The following is a 13714-nucleotide window of genomic DNA, read 5'->3' as shown; positions in this document are numbered from 1 at the left end:
TGCAATGGAGTCAAGCAGACCAGTATTGAAACATAGCTAAAAGCTCACAGGGGACAGACATGGACATCCAAGGATCCATTTCAGTAAAAGTTGCATATGCTGAGCCAATAAGCAGCACAAACTACAGTAAGTGCCTGAGGGTTTCAGAGGAAAATGTGAGTACTGCCTGGAACAGCTGGTGAAAGCTTGCTGGAAGAGGCGGTACTGGAGAATTGACAACAAATTTTTCTTTTAAATGTAGAGAAATAGAGTCGTGTCTATTTTCTATGCTAATGGAAGGGAAAGGGAGAAAAATTCAGGAAAACTTTATATTCACCTTTTGTAGTTATAGAAATTATGCCCTGGTTGGTCTCCATTCCATCTGTGATGAGGAAACCTGTCAGGAAGGACAGAAAAGGTGAGTAGCTTCTTGCAATGCTCTTTCTTTTCCATGCATCAATCTCTCCATTGGAAAATGGACATATCGAGGAAACTAGGGTGTTAAAAGTGCTTCGAGAACCTTGCTTTGGGAATACTAGGTTTAAGTATAAGAAAAGACTACTATATTACCTATGGCAACACTCCTTGGATCATATGCCCAAGGTGACCTAGAAGTTCATCTGAATGTGAGGATGAGAAATACAAAGTCTACCAGGCAAATGCTCATAATGCCAACTTATTAAGGCACAGTTCTCAAGAGTAAGAGATCTTTGCTGCTCCCTCCTCCCCTACAAAGAAATCCTGGTTTCCTCACAGGATCCCAAGATCTCTGGGAGCTTGATATACTAGAAGGACTCGACTAGGGTAACTGCCTTACCTTGAATTCTGGCTCTGTCACTTGCTATGTGTTATCTTGGACTGGTCACAACTTCTTAGAGTTTCAGTTTTCTTATCTGTAAAGTAAGGGAGTTGTGTAAGTTGTAAAACCCTGTTCAGCTGTTCATTTTTAATGCAATTCTCTCTCTCTAAATGACTTAGAGGTTCCAGAGTACCCTGTGGGTCTCTAAAGGGCTGCTAGGTGGTGCCATAGTGCATAGAACACCAGGTTTCCAGTGAGAAACTCATCTTCCTGAGTTCACATCTAGCTTCAGACACTGACTAGCTATGTGGTCCTGGGCAGGTCACTTCACCTGTTTACCTCAATTTCTTCATCTATAAAATGAGCTGGAAAAGGAAATGGCAAACTACTTCAATATCTCTGCCAAGAAAATCCTAAATGGGTCACAAAGAGTTGAACTTGACTGAAAAATGACAGAACAAGGGCAAACTAAAATTACAGTCCCTCCCACTGTTATGTTTCCTGTTAACAGCCAGCCAGTTGATATAATTAGCTCAAAACAACAGAATTTTTAAGATGGCATAGAATAGAAGCAACAACCCATTCCTTCCCCTCCAAAAAAAAAAAAAAAAAAAAACAACCTGAAATGCACTCTCTCACAAATTCATGGGAAAATTACATTTAGTAAAACTGCAAAGTACCAAGGTAGGAAGAAAACAAATGTAACTAATATTTTGGGGCCTTGGTGTCCCTCAAAGAGTTCTCTTAGCTCCAATCTCAGTTGTTAGGTCTAGTTCTTCCTTAAATTTACGATTGGATCTCTACTCTGATACCAGGATTATGAGCCTTAGAGTTGCATCTTCCCTCAAGTCACTGCATCTCTATGTCTGCCTTCATTTTACCTTGAACTCTCTTGAACTAATCCTTGTTCTGCTAGCCAAAGTATCTCCTACTAAACAAGTAAATCTACCATAGACATCACTATAACCAATAGGAAGGGAAGAAAAAAAATGCCCTCCTCTTCCCCCACAATTGCCCTTTAGTATAGTAACTCCACAAAACTGTTCCAACCCTGCACTTATTTGAATAGACAAGTTTCAATATCTTTGGGGGTAATATGGGGGGGGGAAGACAAAGAGAAAATTATTCAACTACTAAATATTACCAACAACATCTCTGGATAAATTGGCTTTGAGATGGAATGGAGGACTGGATTATAATACATCAGGACAAGAATAGCCTGAGATTTAAGTGGATGAATAGACCGAGGAGCAGCTTCTAGCTCAATATACACAACATCCAGGGAATAATAATCATCATCATCATGATGACAATAATGGCAACAACAATGACAGTAATGACTGGAGAGGCAGCAGGGCATAGTTTCCAGGAATAGCGAGGAGAGAGTTTCACTTTACTCTGCCATCATCAGAACTCATCCTGAGTATCATATTTGGTTCCAAGTGCACAGTTTAAGAACATTGATAAGCTAGAGCATCCAGAGGAGAGCAACTAGGATGGTGAAGAGCCTTGAATCCATGGCAAATGAAAGTTAGTTGAAAGAACTGGACAGATTTGGCTGAAGAAAAGAAAGTTGGGGGTAATTTGATAGTGATCTTCAATTCTTTGAAGCAGGGATTTATTCTTTTTTTTTGACCCCAGAGAGCAGAACCTATAAATGGGTAGAAGTTGTGAAGAGGCAATTTTGAGCTTGAAAGATAAGGAAAAAGTCCCTAAAACTTTCCAAGGATGAAATGAGCAGTTTAGGCAAGTGGTGGGATCATCCTCCCTGGATGTCTTTAAGAAATGACTGAATGACTACCTTTCATGTAGGATATAGTGAGGAGTGCTTTTGTGAAGGAGTTAGACTACATGGACAGTGATTCCGTGATTCTAGGTGGTAGATAGAGAGCTAGCCTCTGAGTCAAGAAAGCCTGAGTCCCAAGTCCTGTCTTGGACACATTCTAAAAGGGTCTAAGAGAGAGCTCAGGTGAGCCCCTGCCTTAATTCTGCCATCTTGGCTCCACCTCTTGGATACATTCTGTCTGTATGATCCTGGATATGTCACTTAAACCTCTCACACACAGCAGGCAATGCCAGAACATAATTTGCTTGAGAAGGTGGCAATCTGTACTGGTAAAGGGAGTTTATTTCTTTCCTTTGAATTCCCTATACATACCAATGAAGTGACAGATCTAATCCAAAGGTAATAAAAACACCCATCCAATTTTCTTCTCAAAGAAGGTGATAAATGAAATCTTTTTTGTTCTTCCAGAAAACTTGTTTAATATGTGATTCAGTGTTGAAAAGCTAAAGTCATAGAATACTAGATCCATGATTGGAACCCCTTCCCATCAATTACCACTCCATAATTTTATAAATGAGAAATATGAGGTCAGAAAGGTTACATGTGAGCCAGTCACACAAGAAGTATGTACTGGAGGGAAGGGGAGAATTTAAATCCAGGTTCTCTGTCTCTATAGTCAGTGCTCATTCCTCTATACTAAGTATGTTTTATATCCAGTTCATTTAATTGTGGCTATTTAATTCTTTTCCTTCTTCCATGTACCCCTTTCATCTCAATCCCAAATGCAGTTCTATGTTGCCAAGCGGTATAATTTCAAAGTGTCTGCTGCTTTTTATGTTTAACCATGTATGTGAATAAACCCAGGAATCTTTTGTCTCTTCTGCACTCTACACAAGGTATATGACCTTCTTTCTTTGTGATAATTACTGTCTGACTCATGTTACCTGCATGTGGCCAATCATCAGAGCCAGGCAGAATAAATTAAGTTCAAATAAAGGCCTGAAGTCTGTCAGATGAGATCCAAGAGCTTTGCAGACAACTGGGTTTCATCCAGTACACCTGGACAACAGAAAATGAGCTGTGTACACCTGGAGAATAAGAAATGAGCTGTATTGTGTGTGTAGTATATGCTATCCAAACTCATAATATTTTCTTTTTATTTCCTTTCCTGTACAGAAACGATAGTAATGGAGGTGAGGACTGCTCAGGCTAAGTGATGAGCCCAGACCATTGGATTCCAGCTGTCTTAAGCTGCTTTCCCCTTCCAACACCATCCCAATAGCCCCACCAACCGCTCAGATGTAACCTTAGCAATAACAAGTCCTCTCCCAAGATCAGGTTTGAGGAGCGCCAAGTGAACCTGCCTACCTTCTTGGCCCAGTCCAAAGCCAAGTATGCCATGGGAGAGGACTTGCTGTGTGACCAAGAATCAAGATTGGACGAAAGAAGGAAGGGCTCCAGCACCAGCTACGTACCCCCTGCCCCTGCCCCTGCCCCGGCCACTAGGGTCGATCTAGACTCACTGTCCCCCACGATTGGTGTTGAACAGCAGAATTATGAACATCTGCAGGGTTTAGCAGCTGTCCTGCAAAAACTAACAGAAATACCGCTTGGCCAGAGTCCCCACAGAATGAAAATACATGAAAAAAGAAAGCTGGCGATAAGAATCTCTCCTTTTAGACTGGGCTTTCCCATGAGTTAGTGACTTCACCCCTGTCAGGAAGGCTCCGGGAGACCTCCCCCCCCCCCCAGCACAGACAGGGCAGAACTTAGTGAATGTGCAGGGAAGCCAAACACGTACCCCACTTCAAGGGACCAGCACACAGTCCCCTTGTAGGCTTCCCTGCCTGCCAAAAACCATTCATCGACAGTGCAGGTTAAAATTGGACTTTGTGGGGCGGGGGGAGGGAGGGGCAGATATTTTCAATCCTACAAGTTCTCCCCTAAGTAAAGGAAATGTGGGTCCAGCCTGCTGTTTTGAGTGCCTTCTGGTCCATTTCCATGTGCAACACCCTAGACTACACCTTCGCCCCGCCTCGGTGTTGCAGCCAAAGACAATACTTCTCATTTTCTTTTTAACACAAGCATCACATCAGCCCCTAGGTAATGGAAATACCTAGGAAAGAGCTAAGTCCAAGGGCTTTCAACTGTGACATCATCAAATTAGTGTTGGATGTTGCTCTGTAGCCAGCCACTCAAGTATCACTCAGGCTTCTGACAAAGCGGATGGACAAAGCAGAGCCCTCAGCACTGCCAGGGGGCTAGAATTCCATAGCCCCAGGAAACTTCCCTTTATCCACTGCAGCAATGTGGCTGGTGCCCGGCCTTTCCAAGGATAGACAGCTTCAGATGAGCATACCTTAGATGAGAGGAGAGGAAAAGAAAGGAGGGGAGAGGAGGAAGGGAAAGAAGAATGAGACAGACAAAGTGAGAGAGAAACAGACACACAGAGACAGAGAGAGGGAGGCAAGGGAAGAGGAGAGAGAGAGAGAGGCAAGAGAAGGAGATAGAGAGAAAGGAGGGAGAGAGAGGGAGATGGAGAAAAAGAAGAGAGAGAAAGAGAGAGAAAGAGGAGAGAGAGAGAGAGAGAGAGAGAGAGAGAGAGAGAGAGAGAGAGAGAGAGAAGCTATAAATATTTAAAGAGCTACACTACTGAATGAAGGTCCCAACATTTGTAATAGATGCCTTAGGCAATCCTTGTAGAGGTCACATTGCATGAGAGAAATGGTTTCAAAATTGGGCTTCATGCCTCACTTGTCCAATCACTGCTTAAAAATAGCCAGGAGCTAAAATAACAAGGTGTAGAGATATATGGTGTGGTCCCCCAACCTGCTTCACTGATTTTCATCAAAATCAAACTTCCCTTTTGATTTAATTACCTTTCCTTCACCAGGATCCTAAAGATAATCTTGGATTCTGCCTATGAGGAAGAGATTTGTCCTTCCCAACTGAAGACTTGCCCCCTCCCACTACCATCCCCCATTCAGACATGATATACCACACACCAATGCTTAGGACCAAAGTAAGAAGGGCTAGTGTGGACTGAAATGCTGGTGGCAGAATATTAGCCAGCTACTACAGGGTCTAAGCCATGCCATTTAGGATGTGCACAAAGCCAAAAAGAAATCAGGCTGGCCCTAAAGGAAATCAGACAGTGAGCCCAGAGGAAATTTAATAAACTATCTAATATATTACCCTTTGTGTGTCTATTTTTGTTTTCATGTTCTATATTAGTTAGATTCCCTGCTTTCTTGAGTATAATAACAACCACCTCCTGAATCCTTCCTTTGGAGTGAACCAAGCAGGTATGTTCTGGGTGGCTGTCGTTACCTATGATTAGGGACAATAATTGGTGAAGGTGACCCCTTGGGGGAAGAAGAGAAAGAAAGAGTACATTCAAAGCCTGGAGTTATTCAGAACAATGACTTAGAGTTTTTCTGAGACATCAGACTTGACAACCTGAGATTTCCCCCAATGGAATTTGCATTTCAGAGGACAAGGAAAATCTAGATCCTGCCACATTCCCATCAAACAAACCTAAGGAACACATATCATTAGCCCAAGTTTCTTTGGGGCACTTGAGCCAAAGGAATTTCCAAATATTGACTGTCTACTTTGAACTTAGAAACCCACCAATCATTAAGTGCCTACTATGTGCCAGGCATATAAAAACATGCATGAAAATCAGAGCTGATGAAGAGAAGTGAAAGTTAGCCATGGATTGAAGCCAGAATCCTCAGAGCCTGATAGATTAGAAACCTTCAGTAAACACCAAAAGAATTTTATAAAGCTCACGTTAACTCTAAAACCAAGCAAAACAGTCTAATCCTCATGGGAGAGATGGAAGTTACAACTGTTCTTTGGTCATACTGTTCTTGTAGCTGATTTAATTACATGAAATTACTTAGTAGAAGAAAAATATTTTCTGTAGTTTCCTGGGGCCAATGCCCCAGCATCTAGACTTTTTTATGAATTTCAGAAGAAATTTTTTATTGAAAATCTATTGAAGAGGTAGGCTATTGTAGTTTAATTCTCCATGTCCTGAAGTACACCATTTACATTACATTTTATTTTCTTTTTTAATGTAAATAGTAATTTTTCCAATTAATGTAAAGATAGTTTTCAATCTTCATTTTCTTTTTTTCTTTTTCTTTTTTTCCCTGAGGCTATTAGGATTAAGTGACTTTCCCAGAGTCACCAAGCTAGGAAGTGTTAAGTGTCCAGAGACCATATTTGAACTCAGGTCCTCCTGACTTCAGGGCTGGTGCTCTATCCACTGCACTACCTAGCTGCCCCTCAACCTTCATTTTTATAAGATTCTGAGTTACAAATTTTTCTTAATCCTTCCTTTCTCCCTCCTCTTCCCAAGACAGCAAGCAACCTGATTAGGTTATACTTGTGCAATCATGTTAAACATATTTCCACATTAGCCATTACATTATAGTTTAAGGTGATACATGCTGGCTGTGTGATAATAAACAAATCATTTAAACACTCTGTTCTTCTAAGTAACTCTCTTACAAGTTAGTAGGGACAAGATGATGCTCATTTCCATGAAACCACAAGTCTGGACAGAAGAGAGAAAGCTTTACAAAATACTTTACCAGTCAGAATTTCAATTGCTACTCACAACACCTCCACAAGGTAGTTACTATGGGAAATCCTTTTATTTTTTTCAAATTTCTTCTAATTTTTCAAATGAGGGCTCATAGAGCTTAAGTGACCTGTTCACGATCACACAGCTAATAAGAGTCAGAAGTGAGAACTTTTCCTCTATGGCACAGTGCATCTCCAGTTTAGTTACAACTTCCTTTGTATGATCTGCTTTAAGGTTTGTAAAGTGTCTTAAACATTTAACTCATTTTTTTTTTATTTACAAGATATATGCATGGGTAATTTTTCAGCATTGACAATTGTCAAACCCTTTGTTCCAATTTTTCCCCTCCTTCCCTCCTCCCCCTCCCCCAGATGGCAGGTTGACCAATATATGTTCAGTATGTTAAAGTATAAGTTAAATACAATATATGTATACATGTCCATATAGTTATTTAAGCATGTAACTCTTAATTCTCATAAGAGCCTCATGTTATCATCAATGTTATAGAGAAGGAAGCTACAATTCAGAGAGTTTCTGTGCTTTGTTCAAGAGCATGTAGTGAATGCCAGAGACAGGATATCAAAGTTTCCCTGTCTCCTGTCTATCTCAAATCACTATACCCCACTGTCTCAAGGAAGGACTTGAAGGTGAAAGGACTTAGAAAAGGAGCATTGCTTCTTTTGTAAAGACTTCAAAGTAAACCATTTGATATTTCATGAAGAAGGACAAGGGAACATGGAATGGTCTAGGACCCAGGTTCTTAAACTATGGGTCACAATCGGGGATCACGAAATTATGATTTTTTATCAGCAAATGTTTGGCTTGTATAGCTATTTTATGTACATATATGTCCAAGGTCATGTGAAAATTTCTCGGTGAAAAGGAATCGTGAATTGAAAAGGAAAGAAATACTGGTCTAGTGGACAGAATGTTGGCCCTGAAGTTAGAATTCAAACCTTACCTCTGACACATATTGATTGGGTGACCCGGGCAAGTCCCTTTAACTCTTCCAGCCCCTAGGTAGCCCTCTGTGAGTGGTAGAAAAAAGTGTTATTTTCATGAACTGAGAGAATTTTCTCATCAAGAGTTTCCTATGCAAATGATGCCACAAATTAAGTACCCAAAATGGGTACTGTAAAGCACCAGATATGCATGCACACACACACACACACACACACACACACACACACACACCCTACCTTCTCTCTTTAGGGTCTCTATGGTCAAAGAAAGCATAAACACACACTACAGAAGCAGGCAGCCCTCAATATTTGTTCCCTGACTCTTTCAAGGACAAGATTCACCTGCAAGTCTGACCTTTCAACCAAGATTATTTCCTATGGTTCCAGGGCCGTCCACACAACATGTAAGACAAAAGATATCTCACAAACTTCAAAATCTGAGAAGAGAAGCTCTGATCTGCAGGATCCCCCAAACACGCCTATGTTCTCAGTGGATCTTCAAAGGTACCTTTCCAGAAGGACCAATGAGAGAACCTAGGAAAAAGAGAATAGTGGTCTTGGTAATGGAAGAAGAACCAGAAATGTTCTAAAATAAATAAATCCATATAAAATTAAAGAAAAGGACCTTCAATTATTATTTGACTATAAAGTTGAGAAAGAGGGATAAAGGGGAGCTAAAATCAAGATCAGTCTCTCCATAGATATTATGTAAGTCATGAAACTTCCTTAGATTCTTTCATTCTATTCATTCAACAAGCGTTTATTCAACATCTACTATTGCCAGTCCTCATGCTAGATGCAGCTTACATCCTATTTCAGGAAACAATATGAACACAACTAATTCAAAATAAAGATTACAATTGGGAGTGGCACTAGAAATTGGAGACTGAGAAAATTCTGATTAGGAGATGCTACTTTAGCTAAACTTTGAAAAGATCTTGGGCTTTCCCAAGACAAAAATGAAGATGGCGTGCATTCCAGGGACAAGGGACAGTCTCTGAAAAAGCACAGGGACAGGAGCTGATGGAATGTGGGGAACAGCAAGAATACCAGTTTGGATGTAACAGTTTCTGAAGGAATATGATAGGCCAGGTGAAGGCCAGAAAGAAACCTGGTTTTCAAGGGCTTTAAATGCCAAAGAGGAAAGTTTGTATTTTAGAAGAAAGAGAAGGCCAAAAAAAGGCCACCAGCTTTCAAAGCTGGTGACATATCCTTTAGGAATGTAGATAACAGAGGGGAGAAACTAAAAGTAGGGAGAGTAACTAGGGAGGCTATCACAGTAATCCAAGTGAGATCGATGAGAACTTGGTAAAAAATGATTTTGGGGTGGAGAGAGAAAAGAGAGATGATTCAAAAGATATTAAAAGAATGAAAAGGATAAAACTTGAAAGGTTGGTTGAATGCAATGCAATGAGGAAAACAGGAGATGAAACTGACTCTGAGGTCACAAACATGCATAAACAGAATATAGTATTGCCTTCATCAGAAATTAGGCAGTTGTGATGAGAGAAGAATTTGGGGAGAAAGTTGAGCTTTCTTTTAAATATGTTGGTCAAGGTACCTATAAGTAATCCAGTTTAAATGTCGAATAAGCAATTGCTGATGTGGTACTTAAGACAAAGTGAGTAAATAAGTCTGGATACAAAGATCTGGAGTTCTCTGCATACAGGCAACAGTTGAACTTGGGAGGGAAAGAATGTAGAGAAAAATGAGAGTCCAGGACAAAGCCACACATAGTGAGAGGACTAAGGATAATGTTCAAAAGGAGTCTGAGAAGTAATAGTCAGGAAGGATGGAGAGAGAATAGGATCACAGAAAGTGAGGGCAGAAAAGGGCTCAGAAGAAGGAGGTCATCAATGGCAAATGCTTCCAAAAAAAAAAAAAAATCAAGAATATTCCAATTAGGGCAGCTAGGTGGTGCAATGGATAGAGAATCAGCCCTGAAGTCAGGAGGAACTCAGTTCAAATCTGGTCTCAAACACTTAACACTTCCTAGCTTTGTGATCCTGGGCAAGTCATTTGACTCCAATTGCCTCAGGAAAAAAAAAAAAAAAAAAGAATATTCCAATCATTCTCCCAAACCAGTTTTCCTCTAGTTCTCAATAATCTGTGTTGGTAGCTCCCTAAACTGTATGTTCCCAAGAGGTACCATTTGAACTAGATTTGTTGATATCATTTCATCCAGCTCTGTGGGAGCAATGCAGATGTACATTGCAAATTACCTGGATGCTTCCAATTGCTAGTTACAACAGATCTTAAATCTGTTGATAAAACTTTGCTTAGTAACCAAAAAAAAAAAAAAAAGACAGAAAGCCAGCTCTAAGGATATCACATTGAGAATCAACTGTCTTAAGCTCCATTGAAATCAAAGTTAGCTTAAGGTTGAAGGTAGTTGGAGTTTCTTAGCTCCTCTTTCCTTGAATTGAAAATAATAACATTTTTCAGCCAGTTTTTCCAGAAGCTAAATTATCTGGTCAACTATGAGAGCAATAGAAATAACATATGTTTAAGTTTGTGTCCCACAACATTGTCAGCAGTTCCTGTCCCTCCCACCCCTTACTCCTACCCCAATCTGAACAGCTTTGCTCATCACTGAGTCAAACAAATGCATAAGTCCCAGGAGCCAAAAAACCAGAAGCATGGTACTATGTTTACCAGAGTATAGAAACACTGATATAGATTCCCTGTAATTTAGTAAAGGTGACAAGTTCTAATTAAAACCAAAAACTAGCTTTTGAAAAGGATCAGTCCAACAAGAAATGATTAGGTTAAGTTATAGAAATCCAAATTTTCTATCATTATAACCTAATCTTAATGTGGAACTAATTCCAGGAATTCGTGCTAATTATTTTGACCTGCAAAAACCTAAGATAGCAAATTTCCTTTTTAAATATGCCTGTTAAAGGAAGTCAGTCCAAACCTCAAGAAAAATCACCAGATAAGCCGCTATCCAATGACCTGAAAACCACAGGCTGGACCATATGTCTTTCAGAATGATTGATATAATGACTGCAGTTAAAAGTCTCACATTCCCTAGCTAGAGATAATAACATATTCACTATCTACTATCTTTTTTTTTTATTTTGACCAGAAGGGATGAGGAAGTTAGAATGGATGAGATTGGGAACATCCAAGACAGACGAGGTCAAAGGTATGTGCTTTAGGAAACATTAAAAGTGTAGGGAGACATGTAGTCACATCTTTGTGAGAGAAGATGAATTGTAGTTAGGGAGAGTACAATGTCAATAATTCATTCCTAAAATGTTCACACAGTCACTTATGACAAAGGGTAAAAATCAACAATTCAGGGAATATATGTAGGGATTACCTCTTTCCAAGGGATTTAAGAGGACGTAGGTAAGTCACTTTGTTTACTTGAAAGGGACATCCAGAGATCCTTTTGTCCCATTTCTGCTATTGGAAAACATAAGAAAGAAAACAGAAGATGGGAAGAGCTTGGGACTTGGAGTAAGGAAGATGAATTTAAATCCTTCCTCAGAAACTAAATAGCTTATGTGATTCTGGGACAATCAGTTGACCTCACTCAGCTTCAATTTCCTCATCTGTAAAATAGGGAAAATTAAATAACAGAGACCAGATTTAAGTACTTTGGTACTAACTTACTCCTCTACTTGGATAAGCCATTTAGTTTTTCTCAACTTCCTCTTCTGAAATATAAGGGGAATTACAATGTAAACTATGACTCATTTTGTTACTTTTAGCAATTACATATCAGTATAACATCCCTCATCTTCTCTTTCTTCTCTGGGTTTAACCTGTACTCATATTGACAGGCTAGAGAATTCCCAGATAAGGGTGGCTACACCGCTACAACTCCCTCTCAAACATCTAAGGGTAACACCAACATAAAGATACTGCTATGACTAACAATTATAGTCCCAAGTCCCCATCAGTGCAATTAACATCTAACAAGTTGACATTGGAATTATTTATTCATAAAATGCAAATTAAGAATAATTAAAGTATAAAATTCCATCCATAAACCTGGAATCTTCCATCAATACATGTTAGGGAAACAGGACACAAACAAAACCATTGCTTGAAGGCACACGTATAGATGACATGTGTTTGGGGCAATTCATGATTCTGGATTATGAGACTTGACACCATCTGCCTCCTTAAGCATATTTGATGCTGCTGCTTGGTAAGCCTCCTCCCTTTTCCAGCTGACTAGAGCTACTTCTCTGCTGGCTGTTCTTTTTCTAGACCATCAATTCAAGGTGTTAAGCTCTTCCAGTAAAGCAGAAGCCCTAAGCCTAGAGTGTGAAGAACCTTTCCAGATCTGTTCTCTTTCCTGAGTTCTGAAGGATTTCTACCTCATACAATGGATGTCAATGTCCAGGGAATGGTAAAGAAAGGACAGTTCTTCTCTAACCATCCCTTAAAAGCTGCCAACCTTTCCCTCAAATCACTTTCTTCAAAAATTCATCTCTTCCTAGAGTCAAAACTTTTCTTCTAATTAGTTCCTCCAAATACCAGATGGCTGTACAAATTCTGAGGTCTTCCTGTGAACAAGATCTGAGGACTCTTTTCAGACTATTCAGAGAGACAGCTCAGAGATACTACTGCTCCAAAACAAAGTCTCTAATGTGAAATTAGTCACCTCAAGCTCAGGGTGAGAGACTGTCAACCAAGCCACAAAGAGGCAAAATTAAGTTGTCCCAGAGTCACCAAATAGTTGTATCAGAGTTTCCCACTATTCAACCTCAAATAGCCTTGCTGAACAGTTTAGCAAAGAAAAGAATTAAACATCTGGAGAACATTAAATATGACCAGAATATAGAGGATTATTTTTAATCCTTCTGATACATGTACAACAGTATAATATTGGTTAGTCCCTTTACCAGTCTGTGCCTCAGTTTCCTCATCTGATCTCTGAGGGCCTTCCCAACTCTAGATCAATGATTCTATGAAAATTATTTAAATTCTCGGGTCTTTAAATTCATATCTGAATTTCTCTGATGATATGTTCTTGATACTACAGCAGTGATCTGAGATGATTAAAAAAATTAGCTAAGAGTTTTTTTAGCTGGAAAAATACTCAAAACTCTTCTCCCAGGACAAGGGTGCCTACATCTCCCCACTAGGGAAATTGTTAAGGGGTTTGGATTGTCTTTCTCTAACACTATTCCATTGTGTTCTCCCCATTGTTAACTTTCAATGATCAGTGCCCCGTGCCCATTTAACCATTTAACCTAAATTGGCTGTTATTCTCAGTAGTTAGGAGTGTTGAACCCAGACACTTACTAGACGGACAAGTAACCCTGAACCCTGGACAAGTCACTTCACCTTATTTGCCTCGGTTTCCTCAGCTATAAAAATTAACTGGAAAAGGAAATGGCAAATCATTCCAACATATTTGCCAAGAAAACCCAAAATGATGTCACAAAGAGTCAGACACAAGTAAAATGGCTCAGTAACAATAACAAAAGCTTTTCCAAGGGTACACTCATAAATGGACAAAGGCATAGCAGAGACATCATTTCAAATATCACTTCTCCCCAAACAATTGCAGCATATTCTCCCCAAATCTACCTCAGTCCCTAGAGACAATGGGCTCAAACACAATT

At 39.7% G+C, this 13714-nt stretch overlaps 1 protein-coding gene across 1 annotated transcript in view; it reads left to right on the top strand.

The window, feature by feature from the left end:
- SYT9 (synaptotagmin 9) overlaps window positions 1-5040 on the top strand; it is a 198213-nt gene extending 193173 nt beyond the window's left edge. The window contains exon 7 of the mRNA XM_031944009.1: window positions 3741-5040. Within this exon, the coding sequence (XP_031799869.1) occupies window positions 3741-3749 (9 nt within the window). The 3' untranslated portion in view covers window positions 3750-5040. The remainder of the gene's footprint in view (window positions 1-3740) is intronic.
- Window positions 5041-13714: the final 8674 nt, after the last annotated feature.

This window comes from Sarcophilus harrisii, chromosome 6, assembly GCF_902635505.1.
Source record: "Sarcophilus harrisii chromosome 6, mSarHar1.11, whole genome shotgun sequence".
NCBI classification, from domain to species: domain Eukaryota; kingdom Metazoa; phylum Chordata; class Mammalia; order Dasyuromorphia; family Dasyuridae; genus Sarcophilus; species Sarcophilus harrisii.
Note: the sequence above shows the minus strand (reverse complement) of the source record. Positions and strands in the feature narration are given on the sequence as shown.